The sequence below is a fragment of the Doryrhamphus excisus genome, chromosome 7 (genome assembly GCF_030265055.1).
Source record: "Doryrhamphus excisus isolate RoL2022-K1 chromosome 7, RoL_Dexc_1.0, whole genome shotgun sequence".
Taxonomy (NCBI): domain Eukaryota; kingdom Metazoa; phylum Chordata; class Actinopteri; order Syngnathiformes; family Syngnathidae; genus Doryrhamphus; species Doryrhamphus excisus.
Window position 1 is genome coordinate 18,077,363 of NC_080472.1, and position 20,892 is coordinate 18,098,254.

Sequence of the window (20,892 nt, forward strand, 5' to 3'; positions counted from 1 at the left end):
CAATCAAGTCGGATTTATTTTGCATTGATTCCCGGATCTATAGTTAATTCACCTGGATGATTAATCGCAAAGAAAACCCCAACAAGGGATTGTTTGTTTTTTTAAATCTAAATTTAACGTTTTAGTGCCACTTTCCCTCTCTATTGCAGGCGCGTTCACGCTGCGTCGTGCGCGCGTTTGTTTTGAGGAGGAGGGCTTGAAGGAAGCGGAGGGGAGGGGGGCGCTTGATTTGAGGCAGCTGCTCACGAGCTTCTCTAGTGCTCAGTTAGGAATATTCACCTGTAAGCACCGTCGCTGGACATCTAAGGAGTACTTTACCTTCATTCGCTTTCTTTTCGGGACCATTTTTGTCTTTTGTCGTGACCGAAAAAAGGAATACCTGTCTCAAGAAGACGTGTTTTTTTTGCGTGGGGAGTGTGTGTGTGTTTGTGTGTGAAGGGAGTGGGGGGGGGGGGCCCCGGCACAGACTCGGGAGGTCCGCTCGGGAAGCACCTTGGAGACGGTAACCATCTTCCTGTTCTTCTTACCGAGGTATTTCTTCCACGCTGCCCACATTCCACCACTGTTACCCCCATTTGTAGCATTTCCGTCCATTTTCATCATATTGTCAAGCTAAAACTACTTAAAAACTTTACTACATTGAAGTGTATTGCAAAAAAAATATTCATTCATTTTCTCTTTATTTTTGCACATTAATGCAAATCTGCATGTTCTGCCTTGGTTGGAGGTCCCCCCCCCCCGGATCATCTCGGGCATTTCATCTCTGATGGAAAGTCCAAACTGTAATGAATTCCTAACACCTATGTTGAGGAGAAGGGAAGAGGGTCTGTCACTTCCTGAAAAGAGCAGCCAGTAACCCCCCCCCCAACCCCCCCAGACAAGGAGTGCACAAGAGTGATGGAACGATGATGGAGCTGGGTGCTGAGGGGGGGGTGTAAATAAGACGAGGTGGATGCAGTGCAGTGGGAATGAAAGGACAAGGAACTCAAGGTGCCGGAAACTGATTTTTTTTTTATGCTCCAATGTGACACCTGATTTTTTTTCCATATCAGTGTGAACAGTACAATTCCGATTATTTTTTTTTCAAATGTGATTCAAGCTCAGGTTGCATACTCCGATCTATATGTCATGACAAGGTGTGGTTTAGCATGCAAGACTTAGATAAAAGTGCTTAAAAGTCCGACTTGTCGATTTTTTTTTTCACCTGCTCTGAAGGAATCTTTACTTCCGGTTCCCGGACAATTTGCTTCCACGTTAACTCATTCAATACAAAAAATGCACATTTTTCCGAGGAATGTACCATAATTATCGTCGTGATATCAGCATAAAAATGTTAAAATTGGTTGATATCGGTATCAGATTTTTCCCCCGATCATGAAAAAATTTTGTATACAACATTTTATCCCTGATACCGGTTTCGGAAATTAAGAGTTGGACAATATCGACATATCGTTTTCGGCAAAAAATCCCAACATCGGATGCAGTGCAATGGGAATGAAAGGACAAGGAACTCAAGGTGCCGGAAGCTGATTTTTTTATGCTCCAATTTTTTATGTCCAATTTTTTTTTCCATATCAGTGTGAACAGTACAATTCCGATTTTTTTTTTTCCAAATGTGATTCAAGCTCAGGTTGCATATTCCGATCTATGTCACGACAAGGTGTGGTTTAGCACGCAAGACTTGGATAAAGGAGTTTAAAAGTCCGACTTGTCGGTGGAAAACCATTTTTTTTTCACCCTCTCTGAAGGAATCTTTACTTCCGGAAACACACGCTGTTACGCACTTCCTGGACAATTTGCTTCCATGTTAAGTCATTCGATACAAAAAAATGCAAGTTTTTCCTAGGAATGTCCCATAATTATTGTCCTGATATTAGCATAAAAATGTTAAAATAAAAATGTTAAAATCGGTTGATATCGCTATCAGATTTTTTTCCCCGATCAGGAAAAAATGCTGAATACAACATATTATCGGTATTGGCTGATAACGGTATCGGAAATTAAGAGTTGGACAATATCGGCATCTCGTTTTCGGTAAAAAAGCCTAACATCGGACATCCCTAGTTTTTTTTTAATCCGTAACTCCAGCACGGTGGACGTGTGGTTAGCGCACAGACCTCACAGCTAGGTGACTCAGGTTCAATTCCACCCTTGTCCATCTCTGTGTGGAGTTTGCATGTTCTCCCCGTGCATGCGTGGGTTTTCTCCGGGTACTCCGGTTTCCTCCCACATTCCAAAAACATGCTAGGTTAATTAGCGACTCCAAATTGTCCATAGGTATGAATGTGAGTGTGAATGGTTGTTTGTCTATATGTGCCCCTGTGATTGGCTGGCCACCAGTCCAGTATCCACTCGCCAGCTGGGATAGGCTCCAGCACCCTCCGCGACCCTCGTGAGGATAAGCGGTAGAAAATGAATGAATGAATGAACTCCATTTTTTTGTGTATTTCTGTAACAAAGAGCACCAAAAAAAGGTGATGATGCAACTCCCCACTCATGGATTCCACTTCAGAGCAATTGTTATCCTTAAAAAAGTCCACAAGGGGGCAGAAGTGCATTTGAAGTGTATTTGATGAGAGAAGGAGGCGGTGAGAAAGCATGGAGCAGTGTAGTGTGCAGAAGGTTACACGCATTTTTAGGGGAATCTGAAGGCATGAGCATGTAGACCTGCCAACATGTACACATTTCTAGTACTAAACATGCAAATTGATTTTTGAATATTGTTTGTAAGCTCTCTATTTTGTTGTTGTTTCTGGTTTCATTTTTAGGTTTATTGTGTACAGTACAGATAAATGAATAAATATCAGTTCATTGTGACGAGAAAATAATAAGGCAATAAATTCATAATTATGAAAAATATGAACATTGAAATAAAAAAATATAAAAAAAAGATAATTTCATGAGAAAAAATTGCAATTTTTGCAGACCTAAATATAAAAATAAAAATATAAAAACAAAATCATCAAATGTCATTTTTCGAACCTCGGTGGAAAAAGTTTGGGCAGGCCTAGCGTGGATGATCAAGTGGTCTTCGGGGGCGGAAAGTGTTGAACAAACAAAAAATGGCGAGTGGAGAAATGCACGGCGTTAGCAGAAGTGGCTAACCTACATTCTGGAAAAACATGGCTTCTTCATCACAGCCTGCCTTTCGGCCTATTTGTGATAAATTTATCAGGACGCCATTGAATTAGATTCGTGGATGGATTTTGTTGGGGGGGGGGTGCAAGGGGAGCATTGACACTACTGCTTATTAAAGTAATATTACAAAAAAGTAGCAACCCCCTCCTCACTTAATTGAGAAAACGGGGCATCAATTTACTTTCTGAGCTTATAATTAAGCCGACGAAAGAAGCTAATTAGCTTAGCATAGGCGCTCTTATGCGGTAATTCGCTCATCAGGAAAAAAGCAAAAACAGGCTATTTCATTTGAGGACACTCCTCACTGCTGAGTTAATTAGGAGCTAATCTGCCTCACAAAAAGCTACTGTGTGGTTTTGTGTGTGTGTGTGTGTGTGACAGCAAAGGGGACATTTTTAATAATAACGATGGCCTGAATATGAGCGTGTCGTAACAAAAGCATCTTATTGAAGGCCGGATTAGCACATGTCATTTTCTAAAAGTCCCTCAACTCGGACGTATAATAGACTTTGGAGAAGGACATAACTAAATTTAAGCACGACTTAGCATCCATGAGAGAGTGAATCCGGTCTAAAACGTACAATTATGTCACTTATATTACCTGTTGTGCATGGAAATTGCTGCTAAATTGTGTCACTGTGTATTTAGCAAGAAATATATATGTAAAGTTCTAGTTAGCTACTAGCCTTTAACGCCGGGGTTGTTCAAACATTTGCCAGCGAAGAGCTATGCTAAGAGGTTCCATATATTTCAAGATATTTATACATTATATATTTTTTATATTATTATATGTTTATATATTTCACTTTGCAGTGCGCTTTTTTTGTCCCATTTTTGCTGTTTGTTGAAATGATTTTTTGGAATATTATGACCTTGTACATTTATACATTATATATTTCTTATATTATTATATGTTTATATATTTCACTTTGCAGTGCTGTTTTTTTGTCCCATATTTGCTGTTTGTTGAAATGATTTTTTGGAATATTATGACTTTGTTCCCATAATATTATTTTTTGTTTGTTTCACCTATTAAATATAAAGAAAAAAAGTCTATACTAATCAAATTATATTATTTTTAATAATTAATTTTATATATTTTTGTATATTAATATTACAAGTTAATTCTTCTAACATTTTTACTCGTAATATTTTAATATTAACTTAATTCTCATAAAATTACTGGTGTTATTTTTTTTCCCAACAATTTCCAACTTTTTTCCGGTACATTTTCTTCTCATAATTATGACTTTATTCTCACAACATTATAATGTTTTCCTCAAACAAAATTTCCAAAAATTACACCTTTTATTTGTTGACATTTTACACTTTCAAAACAATGTATTTGTCTTTAAATTACATTGTGTCACTGTGTATTTAGCAGTGAACAGTTTGGACAAGAAATATATATGTAAAGTTCTTGTTGAGCTATGTTAAGAGGTTCCATATATTTCAAGATATTTATACATTATATATATTATCATATGTTTATATATTTCACTTTGCAGTGCTCTTTTTTTGTCCCATTTTTGCTGTTTGTTGAAATGATTTCATCTTTTTTTTCAGTAATCTTTGTAAATGTTATTTTTGGAATATTATGACTTTTTTTTTTTACCATAATATTAAAACTTTTTTTTTGTTTCACATATTAAATATAAAGAAAAAAATAAAGTCTTTACTACTCAAATTATATTATTTTTCCTCATAATATTACAAGTTAATTCTTATAAAATGACAACATTTTTACTTGTAATATTTTAACTTAATTCTCATTTAACTACTAGTGTTTTTTTTTAAATTTTCCAACAATTTTTTACTTTCTTCCGGTACATTTTCTTCTCATAATTATGACTTTATTGCCATGGTATTTTGACTTTATTCTCGCAACATTATAATGTTTCCCTCAAACTAATTTTCCAAAAATTACACCTTTTTATTTGTTGTTTTGTTGATATTTTACACCTTCAAAACAATGTATTTTTCTTTAATATGTCAACTTTATGCAACTTAGCATTATTTAGCAGGTGTATGACATTTCTTAATCTTTTACATAAAGTTATTTTTTTATGTATGCATTTAAAAAAAATATTATTCCTATTCTTATTTTTCTACATTTTATGAATATTATTTGACAATTTTTAAAATAGATTAGATTAGTCTGTCGGCCATTTTGTTTTTGTTGTTTACATTTGTGGGTTGATGATGTGTCCAGCATTAAAGTTGTCTTCTGTGTGTTTTCCCAACAGACTCTACTAAAGATGTGAGCCCCCGCCATTTTTGGAAAAAAAAACAAAACCCTCCCCTTTAGCCCCCCCTTGTGGTGTCTCTTGGAATATGATCCCCTTATGGGGCTCAGCTTGGCTCCTCTCTCCTTCCCTGGCCCGCCACTAGAAAGTACTTTTGGAATACGTCCCCTCATCGGGTCCAAGATGGAGCCCCAATGGACCCCTCACCCCGCCGTCTTCCTCCTGGTCTCCTACGCTTGCCTCCTCCCCACCGCCGCCCCTCAGCGCATCCCCACCGTGGACCCCCAAGCGGCACCCGAGTACGCCCACTCCATCCGACTGGACGGCGACATCATCCTGGGCGGCCTGTTCCCGGTGCACTCGCGGGGTGACCGCGGCACGCCGTGCGGCGAACTGAAGAAGGAGAAGGGCATTCACCGGTTGGAGGCCATGATGTTCGCCATCGACCTGATCAACAAGGACCCCGAACTGCTGCCCAACATCACGCTTGGCGCCCGCATCTTGGATACCTGCTCCAGGGACACCTATGCTCTGGAGCAGTCGCTGACGTTCGTGCAGGCGCTCATCGAGAGGGACGGCTCGGATGTGCGCTGCGCTAACGGGGACCCGCCCATCTTCACCAAGCCGGATAAAATCGTGGGCGTCATCGGAGCGGCGGCGAGCTCCGTGTCCATCATGGTGGCCAACATCCTACGCCTCTTTAAGGTAGGACATGCTGGTGTACTCGCTTAGATCCGTGACCCAAACAAAAATGGAGTCCTTTTGAGCTTTTTAGGCATAATTGACTCTTTTTTTTTTTCTTGGCAATGTTTATGCAAATGATTTACTTTGTTGAGTTAAGCAAAGGTAAGTTTTAGCTTTCTTCCAGTAGTTAACAATTTGGGCTAAAATAACTACTGGGTTTGTTGTTAGCACATCCACTAGCGTTTAGCATGTATGCTAACCGTATGTTTACAGCCACTTCCTAGTAGCATATACCTCTAATGCTAAACAACCCGCTTAATGGTGATGTTTTTACGTTGCATAAAAAACCACATTTTAAAATTATAAAATTTTTAACAATAAAATAATACAAATAGTATTTTTAAAATAATTTATTTACATTCACTGATTTTTAAAAAACTCTATAGCGTCCTTTTTATTTTATTTTATCGCTCTTTAGTACTTTTTAAAGTGCTGTTTTTCCATGGTTGTTTTTTTTTAATGCAGTTTCATCAAGCGTCTTGCAGTATTTTGTAACACGAACAAAATGTAAGCGTTAAGCGAGATTTAATCCGGGCTCTGCCACAACAACGGCGTAATTTGTGTGTGTGGGGGCGTGTATGAGTGCTATAGGCGAGTATACGCTACAACATCGGAAGCTCTCCTGCAGCAAAACAGCAACGCAACATATGCCCTTCCTAAATGGGCTAATCTGACACTGCCAGTCACAGCTTGACACCCACTCAACACAAGCCCACAGCTTGTTAGCATGTGTGCTTACACACGCGTGTGTGTGTGTGTGTCTCTCTGTGTGTGTGTGTGCCTTCTTTAAGTAGAAATTGAAACAACAAAAAGCGTGTTATCTTTTATCAGCACACACCGCTTTAACTGGTGATGACAGTCAACATATTAAGATGAAACCTAACAATAATCCTCACAGGCACTACGGCAGCAACAGAAATCTTTTTTTTCCCACTGCTTCACATAAAAGGATGAAAAAAAAAGTCACCAGGGGGTGCATAAGTAACAAGGGCGTGCAGAAACTACAGAGGATTAGGATATGTATATATAGATATGAACATGTGAACATGTAAAATGGGATTTGCTCCTTCCCTGCATACTATGCATACTACTTCAAATCAGGCATTATAATACAATTTAAAGCAAAATGTAATGGGAACAGCATCTAATGTCTATTTTCCTCGGTTGGCCAGAGGTCAGTTTTTCCCACGGCCTTCCACACGCCCACTCGAGACTTCCCGCTGCATTGTTTTCCGCATCTCATCCCAGCACGCCGCCTGGCATGAAATGCGTATGTACTGTATGTTGACATGCATGACGAAGAGAAAAAACCCGACATGGGCCCTTCCGAGTGCTTCCGTATTTCCGCCTTCTGCTCACCTCGCAGTCTGTCGAGGGAATTAACCGCCGCGCTCCGAGGGATTCAACCGCATGGGCAACAGCGCCATGATTATTTTTTTTCTCTCCTTTTGGTTTTCCTGCAGCTTTTCTTGTATGGATGTGAGAACTCCCAACTTGAGGATTGCTTTGACACAAAATGCTTTATTGAGGGGGGGACATGAAATGATTTGGAAAAATAACTACAATTATTTGAGCAATATGAAATTATTTAATACAATGTTTCAATATGAAAATATCGTAAATTCTGGTGTAATCTCGTTATGTCTCCCACGTAAACCCACTGGAAATTACAGTAAGTCATTACTCAATATAACAGTCTGACTCACAGTGTCTTCTTACTAAATTCATCGCACAGTAACTTAACCACCCAAAGGTATACCCAAGAAATACACCAATACGAGCTTAAAATAAAATAAAAAAAATCCAATGTGCTGCAATGATGTTAGCCTCCCACGAGATTGATTTAACCTTTTACTTTACCTTTTATTTATTTTAGTGATTATTTATCAGGGACGGTCCATATTGATGTCAACCCACTGGAAATTACAGGAAGTCATTACTCAGTATAACACTCTTGACTAACGGTGTCTTCTTACTAAATTCATCGCACAGTAACTTAACCACCCAAAGGTATACCCAAGAAATACACCAATACGAGGTTAAAATGAAAAAAAAAATCAAATGTGCTGCAATGATGTCAGCCTCCCTCGAGATTTATTTAACCTTTTACTTTACATTTTATTTATTATTTATCAGGGACGGTCCATATTGATGAACATCTGCAAGCAATACAGATGTAAACATACCCAATGATAGCACAACTGCTAATTTCCATCTGTAGTCCCCCGGGAGGTAACAAGAAACGACAATGAACATTGTAAAAACACCAAATAAGTGGATGCTAAAGTAAATAGAAGGTGTATATATTCCCATTGAAGATGTCTAGAAACATGCTGTAACGGCAGTAAACTCAGCAGAGCTTTTTAGTTATCCATTCCACACTGTGACACTAAATGAAAGTTTAATCAAGTTCTCTGATGAGAAACACAAGATCATTACATTTATACTGCTGACTGTGCCGCCGCTAATGTGCACTATTACCTGCGCTCCAATCCTGACCACTTTTAATTGAACTGAAGGGTTTTTTTACAGCGACGATATGCCGGTTAATGGCTTTTCACTTGCTTAAAAACAAAAGCAACCAGAAGAGATGACATGATATTCCTAGCTTACTTGACCTTTGCAAGATGGCCGACATGACATGACATGTCATGATCTGTAAACGTGTTTTTCGCTTTTAGCCACAACTGACTAAAGTATTTAGGTCATCTTTCTGTCTTGGTTGTCTTTATGAACGTCTACTGTACTTAGCAGTGATGTGAAATGTGCCGTTTAAGTGACATGGCTAAAGATAGAGCTAGCAATAAGACAAGAATGTGACACTCACAGCCTGGACTAGCATTGGACGCGGTGACCGTAATAAACGCACCAGCAGGGACGTTTCTACTTGTTGAGCGGCAGTAAAAACAACTGTTTTATATTTCCTTAAATTGTGATATTATTGTCAAGAAACAAGCATTTTGGGTTCTGTATTGGATCTGATTTGAGCTAGCTAGCTTCAGTGTGTACAAACAACATGGCTGACAGCCATGTTTTGTTTTGAGTTTTTCTTTTTTTCTTTACATTTCATTTAACTATACAATTGTGTTTTTCTCTATATTTACTTCTGAGGTGATTTATTCCATAAATTGAAGGCTGGGAAGGAATTAATTGTTGGTGAATAGGGTGTTAACTGTGGAAAGTCAGGCACAATGTAGTGCAATTCTTGGCTGCCACCAGTGGAGGTGCTGTTGAGTAAAGTCTTGTATTATTATTGCTGGGTTTTTAGATATGGTGTATGTCATTTAAATTGCTTGCTCCAGTTGTGTGAGTGTACATGGTGTGAAATCTTATCTCAGCATCAGTAATAATGAAAATTAGGCTTCTCACATGTTAGTAGCCACGTTTACATGGACCTAAATATTCCAATTCCATTCGGGTTATTTGCTCAAACGGAAAGAATGTAACCTTTGGAACCTTTGTATTCCGAAAGAAAAGGGCCTATCCGAATGAATATATAATCGGATTCACAGGGGTGGAATATTCCTTTCCCCAATCCGATTGAGGTATCTTGTACCCGCTCAAACGGAACGTTTGTTTTTCTTCTTCTTCTGTTGTTTATTGGCGGTTGGCAAGCAGCTTTCGTGTGCATTAGTGGCATCTGTGGAACAGAATCTAAACCCTTCTATACGCCATTCACAAGTCCAGTTTTATTAAAAAAAAGAAAATCCATATCTATATAGAACATGTGACAAGCTTAATTATAAAATATTAGCAAAATTGAACTTTATCTTTTCCTGTTCCCGGGTGCGTTCTTTCAGCAAATGCTGAGATATGACGTAACACGCAGCTCGAGATGTTGTTCGATTTAAAAAAAAAAAAAAATTGAGGCGATCAATCGGCACTGGACTGCTGCGGAAATTTTGTTTTTGATTCAAACTAAATTTCAAGACTGGACAAAGGAAAAACTGGCAATATGGAGTTATTCCAACAAGTGAAAGAGAAACACGAGGAAGTCGGTATCACGTGATGTTGGTGTTTACGTTTTACTGCGAATGCCCCATTGGCTATTCTGGTTGATTATAGCGGCGCATGTAGACACGCAATTGGAATATTCCTTTCCATGTATACCATTGCTTTCGGAAAGGTCATTCGGAACGACTCCATTCTGAAAGAGAAAAACTCCTCATGTAAACGTGGCTAGTGTCTCACACCTCCTTTGACTAGCTAGCAAGCCTCAGCTCCAAGCCCTCCGTGGAGCATCGCTGGACATTCTTCCAAATGGCTGCATTTCACATTTTCCAGTTCCAACAGCAGAAATTATGCTTCTTGTTGCTCCCTGTAAACCGCAACATGTTTACTTGGCTCCACTCGATGAAAGCAAATATCTAGTGAGCAGACGGCAAAGAAGGTTTCCTGCATTTATGATAGACTGTCTTTTTCTAAAATACATATTTGAAACATTTCCACATGCGAGAATGGCAAACGTGGGCGTTATTTTTGCTGTGATTTTACATGACTTCTAGTTATGAATACGCTTGTTTGTCTCTTCCGACAACAACCAGATGTGATGTGACGGGAAACCCAGCAATTGGAATAGTAAACAATTATTAAATAAGAAATGTAAAAGGCAATGGATATTTACAGAAAGAAAAGAAAGATTATAATCCTGTCTTTCATCTTTTTCAGTTTTATAGTAATCAGCAGTAGAACATAGGTAAGTTTCAGGAAAATGTCAGTTCCCAACTAAAAAAAAACAACAACTTTATAGTAATCAGCAGTAGAACATAGGTAAGTTTCAGGAAAATGTCAGTTCCAACTAAAAAAAAAAACAACTTTATAGTAATCAGCAGTAGAACATACGTAGGTAAGTTTCAGGAAAATGTCAGTTCCCAACTAAAAAAAACCCCAACTTTATAGTAATCAGCAGTAGAACATAGGTAAGTTTCAGGAAAATGTCAGTTCCCAACTAAAAAAACAACAACTTTGTAGTAATCAGCAGTAGAACACAGGTAAGTTTCAGGAAAATGTCAGTTCCCAACTAAAAAAAACAACAACTTTATAGTAATCAGCAGTAGAACATAGGTAAGTTTCAGGAAAATGTCAGTTCCCAACTAAAAAAAAAAAAAACCTTTCATTTTGACACAAATATTTTACAAATGCTTTTGTGACGGCTCAAACAACGTAAACTTAACGTAAATTCTCCCAACTTAAACAACACAAAAATGTGTTGTTTTAAATCAAAATAGCAATTTATTTACAAATATAACACCATCAACTTGTTAGAGTTTTCACATTTGGAACTGAATCCACACAAGTGTGTGTATACGTTAAAAATGTTCAGTTTTTATCGCTTCAAATTGCTCTGAAAGTGAAATGCATTCGTGGAAAGTTGCGTCATATGTAGCCAATAAATCATAAATAATTATTCTGGACTTTTATAGTTTCGAGTCAAGTTCTGTTCCACCTTTCCCAGTCCAAGGTCTTCCCATTTTCCTGGAAGGTAGCATTCTTGCATGGAGGCGGCTTGGTTGCGGCCACAAGTGACAGACTGAGCGCGTGGGTGAGAAGTTCATCACGATCCTTTGGGGGTGGGGGGAGGGGGGGCACACACCCATGTGATCCTCAAGTCTGTTCTGATACCTTAAAAAAAATAATTAAAAATTAAAAAATCCAGATGTAAAATTGATCAAAGGCACACAGCTCATGGATTATATCGTCCCAGGAAGTAGACAGGAAGGAGCATTTGAATGTATTTTTAATATTTGGGATGGTAGAAAAGTGCTTGGTAAAGTGTGCCGCCTTCTCTTTCAAGCAGCATTTGCGATGACAAGGCTGCACACTCGGAGAAGTTGAAACCTCAAATAGTTCAAAGAATCCAAAATGTACAGTGTTAAAAAAAAAAAAAAGTAGGACAGATAAGACGAGAGAGGATGCAGCTCGGGGATGGAGTCACTGGAGGGGAACGCGGGGGAAGGATTCTTCCCAAAATAAGCGCACCCATATTAAATTTGTCGTAGCTTTCATAGCTAGCATTAGCTAACAGGTTTTTCTTTGGCTGAAATCCTGTGGAAAATCTTTTTTTTAAGGTCTGGAATGAAACTAGTGTTAAGTTGCAAGGTCAAATTCTGGTTAAAAAACATAAAAATATTATTTAAACCCTTTTTAAAACTTGTATATTCTTTTTATTTGCTTCATCTACGAGTCCCCTTGTGGACACATGATCACATTACATCATAATAAACAGCAACATAATTCCTTAGCAATTGTTTTTAGGGAATGTGTGAATTCTGTCTTGTGGCAATTGAGGAAAATGGAGTGCACTACCCCACTGCCACCAGCGGAGGTGCTGTTGATTCAGATTGCTATGTGCACACCAGTATTCCTTATATGATTAAGAGTATAAGATTTCTTCTCAATTAAAATGAACATTAGTTTTGTGTACGAGGCTATTTTGTGTGAAATAAAAATAAATAAATAAATATCAAAATAGCAATTTATTTCCAAATTTCACACCATCAACTATTGAGCGTTTTCACATTTGGAACTGAACCTATGCATGTGTGTGTATACGTTAAAATGTTCAGTTTTTATGACAATATCTATTGTTTAAAATAATTTAAAAAATTGTTTAAAAAATAATTAAAAAAAATCATTTAAAAATATTAAATACAATATAAATATAATAAATATATAAATATAATCTATGAATTAATTGAAAGAAAATAAAATTATAGACATATCAAAATAAATAAATAATCAAAATAAATATCAAAATAAATCTAATAATATATAAGAATTGAATAAAAAAAATAGAATCATTGCTAGTTTCGCCCCAAAGTCAGTCAAGGAAATGCATTTAAATCCCTGGTTTTTAGTAGCTTATTCACTTTTATAGCCACTTTTCTCCATTGTAGTCATCATCCCTCGCCTACTTTTATGCCTTCCGTCTCACTCTCCATCCCCACGGAGAGGAGGGAGACAAAGGTGGTAAAAGGAGTATGCCAGGAGGGAGCGTGTGCAGAAAAGGTGATAGATAAGAAGAAGGAGGCCGTAAAACAGTCACGAGCCAAGTAAGAGAAAAGCAGGAGCACAACACTCCGGGGATCCAGACGGGCCTGTAAGAGGTGTTTCTACATATCGCTGCGATGTTGCATTAGATCAGACAGCAGAAGTGGGAGGAAGAAAAAAAAAAAGAAGTTAAGTGTTTGACGTCTCTGCTTGGCTGCTCCTGGCATCTCTCCGTCTGGTCTGTCGGCACGCTGATGCCGGCGACGTACGACGCTGAACATTAAACCAAACAGCTTAACGTGCAAATCGATACAACCCGAACATGACATCGTCACACTTCCTGCTGACCATGCATTATTCACACACTAGCGTCTATTTCTGTGTATTCAAATAAATAGAGCCGATCAACGCTATTGATTTGTCTACAGGTGCCCTGCAAAATGGGAAGATTATTGATGGCCTCGAGAGGGGGGGGGGGGGTGTTTGCGCGTAAGATTAGCCGGGGGCATTAGCATGAGTGTGACAGCAGCGCATATTGATTTAGAATGTGTTTGACCTTTGTCATTAATGGTGTTTGTCAGTGATGTCTTATTTTGAAAATTTCCTCATTATTTGTTTACATATGTTATTTGTCTTCTACTTCCTGGTTACATCCTTGTATTTTAATTTTTTTAAATGCTTAAATGCTCCGACAGCACTATACACTATACAGCACTATAAACCTTGCAATTAATGATGCTGTTTTGTGGTTCAATATGCTCTATTATTAGTCAAAACAAAACTGCATATTCATTCATTCATTTATTTTCTACCGCTTATCCTCAACAAGGGTCGCGGGGGGTGCTGCAGCCTATCCCAGCTGTCTTCGGGCGAGAGGCGGGGTACACCCTGGACTGGTGGCCAGCCAATCACAGGGCACATATAGACAAACAACCATTCACACTCAAATTCATACCTATGGACAATTTTGGAGTCTGTACCCGGAGAAAAACCCACGCAGGCACGGGGAGAACATGCTGACTCCACACAGAGATGGCTGAGAGTGGAATTGAACTCTGGTCTCTAGGAGTGAGGCCTGCACGCTAACCGCTCGACCAGCGTGCAGCAGCTTTTTTCAACCAATCTTACTCAAATTTTACACACATGTGCGTGCCACTCCCCTAAACGTGCGTATCAAATTTTTTTGGTGATGCAGCTGAACACACTAAAGTTAGAAAGCATGTTTTGTCGAGCTGTGTGAGAAATTTCAAGTCAGTTGGGCTCACGGCGCTTAATAACAACATCGCCATGTGGTGTGTTTGTCACAGAAATAATACCACAGCTGGGGATGGCTTAAAACCAGTCCAGGGTGTACCCCACCTCTCGCCCCAAAGTCAGCTGGGATAGGCTCCAGCATACCCATGACCCTAGTGAAGATAAGCGGTATATATGATGGGTGGAAGTCAAAATGTATGATATTTTGAGAAAAAATAAACAATATTGGGGCGGCACGGCGGTCTAGTGGTTAGCGTGCAGACCTCACAGTTAGAAGACCAGGGTTCAATTCCACTCTCTGCCATCTCTGTGTGGAGTTTGCATGTTCTCCCCGTGCATGCGTGTGTTTTCTCTGTGTACTCTGGTTTCCTCCCACATTCCAAAAACATGCTAGGTTAATTAGCGACTCCAAATTGTCCATAGGTATGAATGTGAGTGTGAATGGTTGTTTGTCTATATGTGCCCTGTGATTGGCTCGCGACCAGTCCAGGGTGTACCCCGCCTCTCGCCCGAAGACAGCTGGGATAGGCTCCAGCACCCCGCGACCCTTGTGAGGAAAAAGCGGTAGAAAATGAATGAATGAATAAACAATATTTGTTTAAAAAAACAGCATAAAAGGGGAATATAAGGAGAATAAGTTCATACTAATAATAACCTTTGTCATTGATCACTATTGATGATGAGTTCTGATACAAAGTATACGGTGTCCAATGCAGAATTAAAATGAACCACATTTCAAAAATAAAAACATCACACTGACTTTTTGCCCTCAACCCCCCCCCTTTCCCGGGGGAGCCCCTCCCATGTGGTATGGCGCTAAACATCCTTGGTGCAGCGGCGTGGTGCCCATGTATTTTTAATGGCCACACCCGCTACGCGCTGGAATCTCAGCCTTGAATAATGCATCAGCCATGAGTGAGACAAAAGGGAGGATGGGTGGGAGTGAAGAAAGAGAATGAGAGATTGTGGAATAATCACAGCAGAGTGACACCTCTCACCTCTATATATCGACGGCGCCTCCTTTTCTGTGCCCCGTACCTCTACTATTCTCATTTGCTTTTACCTTCACCCTTTCCCTTCCGGCCTGGAGTGTGGAGACGAGCAGGGAAAGGAGGAGCTGTCAAATCGAGGACCAAGATGGAGGAAATGTACTCTAACTTTGCATCCCCTTCACATTATATAACACCAACAGCAACATCATGCTAGGTTAGCCTGAACAAGTAAACTGACAGCTCCTCGTTGCTTTATTTTAAGACGTGCAGAGAAGCCTCCTTTTTTTAACATGGGATATTTACACAGATAGACAGCACTATAAACCTTGCAATTAACGATGCTGTTTTGTGGTTGAATATGCTTTATTATTAGTCAAAACAAAACTGCATATTCACACACAGTGGTAGTAGACTAGTATGCTATACTGGTCTCTAGGTGTCAGTAACGTTACATTGATGAGACAACGGCCACCAGGAAGTACGCTGTCAATGCTAACGTGTGAGTTTATCTCCTTTTTTTTGTTATTTTCTATTCATTCATTTTCTACCGCTTATCCTCACAAGGATCCCAGCTGTCTTGGGGCGAGAGGCGGAGTACACCCTGGACTGGTGGCCAGCCAATCACAGGGCACATATGTATAGACAAACAACCATTCACACTCACATTCATACCTATGGACAATTTGGAGTCGCCAATTAACCTAGCATGTTTTTGGAATGTGGGAGGAAACCGGAGTACCCGGAGAAAACCCATGCAACGTGCAAACTCCACACAGAGATTCAAGGGTAGGATTGAACCCTGGTCTCCTAGCTGTGAGGTCTGCGTGCTAACCACTAGACCGCCGTGCAGCCTGGTATTTTTTATTCATTCATTCATTTTCTACCGCTTTTCCTCACGAGGGTCGCGGGGGTGCTGGAGCCTATCCCAGTTGTCTTCCGGCAAGAGGCGGGGTACACCCTGGACTGGTGGTCAGCCAATCACAGGGCACATATAGACAAACAACCATTCACACTCACATTCATACCTATGGACAATTTGGAGTCGCTAATTAACCTAGCATGTTTTTGGAATGTGGGAGGAAAACCCACACATGCACGGGGAGAACATGCAAACTCCACACAGAGACCCAAGGGTGGGATTGAACCCTGGTCTCCTAGCTGTGGGGTCTGTGAGCTAACCACTTGACCGCCGTGCAGCCTGTTTTTTTTTATGATTATCTTTATTTTATTGGCTAATACAACTATTATCTAACTACTTTTTTTCTATTGTGTTTTCGAACATTAAGGCCTTAGGTTGATTCGATAGCGCCACCTCCTGTTGTGGTGTGCACATTACAGGGCATTTTCTGAGGAAGCTTACTGGTTTCTTTCTGTGTATAAAACAGTTCCATTTGTGTGTGGTACTGCAAGACGGACGATTGGGACAAAAGTCCCAACTTTTTTTCGAAGTTGTAGCGTTGTTTTTTTGTACTTGAAGGACTGGCATAATTTAAACTCCCTATGATACCTCCATAATCCCGAGAAAGATGTATATTACAGTCTTGGCGAGTTGCGCATGCAAAAGTATCGAATCCAGTTTTCTGCTTGGATGCTTTTTATCGGTCATACATAGTATCACAACAAACTGTCACGGAAGAATATTCCGATACTTAAATGTAAGTTTACCGCTGATTATTTGCAGCCTGACAGTCACTCGTTAGTCATCGTGAATCATTGCCTCTTTTCCTGTTGGCTTCACAGGAAGATTAATTTGAGGGCTTACGTGACGAAAGAAACCTTGAGGCATCTGTTTTTTAATATATATATATATATATATATATATATATATATATATATTTTTTTTAAATTCAGGCCAACATCTGTGTTAATTAGGCTGACATTTTCCAAAGTCTTTGATGTCTTCCTGCCAGACCGAGGAATGGAAAAAGCTTCATGTAGTAAAGGGTAATACTATTTCACAGGGAAAACATCACAGGCCGGTTGCCTTGGTAACCAACTTATTTACATGTCTCGGCGTTTTGTAGTGTCTTATCGTTAACAACGCCGTGAGCTATTGTTGCCTTCGTGAGCTTTTGGCCTGAAGCCATTCTGTCAGACTTCATAGAAAACAATTAAACGTACAAGAAAATAAGCAATCAAGCGCTATCTTGTTGAAAGACGAACCGCTGCAGGCTGCTATTGGAAGGATTCTATTAATTGCAGCAACACTTATAGTATTTGCATAATCATTTTTAATCAACTGCTGAAGCAAAGATGACATTTTTTTTGACAATTCGCAAACTCTAAATAATTAAAAAAATATGTATTCATAATTATGTATTTGATTTGTATTTTACTGTATTAATATATATATATATATATATATATATATATATATTATTTTTTTATATTATAATATATCATATTGATTTATATTGTTTTTGCCATTCGCTGCAATGCTTTGCCATTATTTATTATAATATACTTTGTGTGACTTTAATAATATACTGTTTTTATTTTACATAGCAGTATTTTTTAAAGCTCCATTAAAAATGAAAAAAAATATTTTTTAGAATTAAATTTTGTTTTTTTTTCAATTTTATTATAATTTTATTATAATGAATTATAATGAATGAATTATAATATATTATATTCATTTATATTGTTTTTGGCATTTGCTGCAATGCTTTGCCATAATTTATTATAATATACTTTGTGTGACTTTAATAAGATACAGTTATACAGTTATTTATTTTACATATCTGTATTTTTTTAAAGCTCCATTAGCTCCATAAGCTCCTTTTTTTAGAATTAAATTGCTATTTTTTTCAATTTTATTATAATTTTATTATAATGACTCAATTTTATTATAATGAATTATAATGAATGAATTATAATATATTATATTCATTTATGTTGTTTTGCCATTCGCTGCAATGCTTTGCCATTATTTATTATAATATACTTTGTGTGACTTGAATTATATAATGTATTTATTTTTACCTATTTTATACATGTATACATAATGTTTTAGCAATTTATTTGGTGATATAAACATTGGTAAATAATCCTAATAAAAAGCGGACATAATGGTGTCATAACAGATTGTCATTGCAGGTGGATAATAATAACACCTGTTGGACAACATCAGCCTCTTGGGGAGACATATATGTGTGTGTGTGTGTGTGTGTGTGTGCATGCGTGCTTAAGTAAATCCATAAAAAAAAAAGAGCCTGCTTTGTAACGACGTAAATCTCGGGTAGTGCGTTTCACTCGCCGCCTCAGCGGGGATTTAACGGCTAAGACGAGACAAGTCCTTCCTTTCTCTCTGTGAGCAAGTGGAGCTGGACACCTGCCAGAGGTTTGCACTAAAAACACACACACACACACTTGCAGGCTACGTTGATAGCCGGGAGGCTTGCACTGCAGCTGAATTGTTCTGCTTGCGTTATGTACATCGGAATATGTGTTTAGTTGAGTTGGAGGCTTAGCCGTAATTTCATACAGGCGGAATTAGGGCAAAAAAAAAAAAAAAAAGACCCTGTTTTTGTGAATTTATGATTTTAGTACAAAAAAAACATGTTGGTTTTCAGTAAACTCCTTCAGGTATAAATTGTACCTCAAAGCCGCCATGCTAAATACGCTATGGAAGTCATGGAAAGTCCAAATATTTTCAGACATATTTTTGTGACAGTTTTGTTGGGAGAATAGTGCAGATATTACGGTAATTAAGTCCTCATATTCTGAAACGGTGTAGAAATTTTGGTATAGATGCTGGTCCTGGCTGGTCCACTACCAGCATGCTGGACTATTAAAGTAGGTGATACATTCCAGAGACAGCACGGTAATGATAGAGATCCTGTACAGTTCTAATACAAGCCAAAGTTGCATGAAAACCATCCCACTATTACATATTGTGGCTTTAAAGATGACAAACATCTTGCTTATGGAAAGTCCAAATATTTTCAGACATGTTGTGAAAGTTTTCTTGGGAGAATAGTACAGATTTTACGGTAATGAAGTCCTCATATTCTGAAACGGTGTAGAAATTTTGGTATAGACGCTGGTCCTGGCTGGTCCACTACCAGCATGCTGGACTATTAAAGTAGGTGATACATTCCAGAGACAGCACGGTAATGATAGAGATCCTGTACTAATACAAGCCAAAGTTGCATGAAACCGACCCTACTATTACATATTGTGGCTTTAAAGATGACAAACATCTTGCTTATTGGACTCATTTCCATCCCGATTCTGATGAATCAAATTGTTTTGTCAGTAAAGTGTTTTACTTCATTTCTTCGCCAGCCCCCCACCCCCCCCCCCCCAACTCCAAAACATCTTTTTTTTTCTCTGGCAAACGTCGAAGTGTCGTCTCCCCCGCCAAGTGTTTTATGTTCTCGTCACATCCCAGCCAAAGTCGTGATTAAAAAAAAAAAAATGTTTTTAAAGTCTCATCTGTGACAGAGATTTTTAGCGGCTTACCTAAATGTTTGGATGACGTGCATTCAAGTTAAAATGTGACAGAAATAAATGCTGGTTGGGATATTTAAAAGGTGCGGCTTAATGTCAGCTTAAGGCGGCGACTTAACAAACCGATAGGAGGAAGTTATGACAGCCTAGACGTACACGCCTTACATGGCCGCTCGTCATAACAACAACTGATTTATGTCCACTACAAAAACCATGGCGACTCTTCTCTTGACATTCAATAAAGCACTTTTATCATAATCCTATTTCCAATGAGCTCTATTCTTATGTTAAAGTTATGTCCTTTTAGCTTTAGGGTAAGCATGTTGTATTTCCATCATGGAATCCTCATTGGATGCTCTTTGGAACACTTGGAAATGTGGCATGTTAGCACAACACGACAGGAAAGGCACTGCAGTTTGAGAAAAATAAAGAAGAAAAACACTAACTATGCTACAGATGTTTCTTTTTAATTCTTATTTTATTGAAAAGCTCCATTTAAAAAAAGAAAAAATCAAATTTTTTCGAATTAAATTTAGCTTTTTAAATTATTTTTCAATTGTATTATCATTATTAATAATATTTATAATAATGTTGACTTTTACTTTTTTCTTATATAACTATTATAACCATTTAACTAATTTTATTAAATTTAATTAATAATTAACTAATAATTAATTAAATTAATTTTTTACTACCCCGCCCCTGGGATAGGCTCCAGCACCCCACGACCTTTGTGAGGATAAGCGGTAAAAAATGAATGAATGAATGAACACTAAAATATGCTCCAGATGTTTTTTTTTATTCTTATTTTATTGATAATAACATGCCAGTATTTTTTTAAAGCTCCATTAAAAAAAAAAACATCTTTTTATAATTATTTTTTTTTTCAATTTCTTCCATTGTATTATCATTATTAATAATATATATATATATAATTAATAGTATCACTAAAATGTTGACTTTTACTTTTTTCTTGTATAAATTTATTATAACCATTTAAATAATTTTATTCCTAAAATATTAATATTGCCCCGCATCTTACTCGGAAGACAGCTGGGATAGGCTCCAGCACTCCT

The 20,892-nt window shown here is 38.1% G+C and overlaps 1 protein-coding gene across 2 annotated transcripts in view; it reads left to right on the plus strand.

Annotated features, from left to right (window-relative positions):
• Positions 1 to 189: 189 nt before the first annotated feature.
• grm8a (glutamate receptor, metabotropic 8a) overlaps positions 190 to 20,892 on the plus strand; it is a 181,551-nt gene continuing 160,848 nt past the window's right edge. Inside the window, exons 1-2 of one of the 2 annotated variants that reach the window (XM_058078579.1) lie at positions 190 to 531; positions 5,385 to 6,089. In XM_058078579.1, coding sequence (XP_057934562.1) covers positions 5,484 to 6,089 — 606 coding nt within the window. In that variant the 5' untranslated portion in view covers positions 190 to 531; positions 5,385 to 5,483. The remainder of the gene's footprint in view (positions 532 to 5,384; positions 6,090 to 20,892) is intronic. The other variant, XM_058078580.1, reaches the window with a different exon arrangement.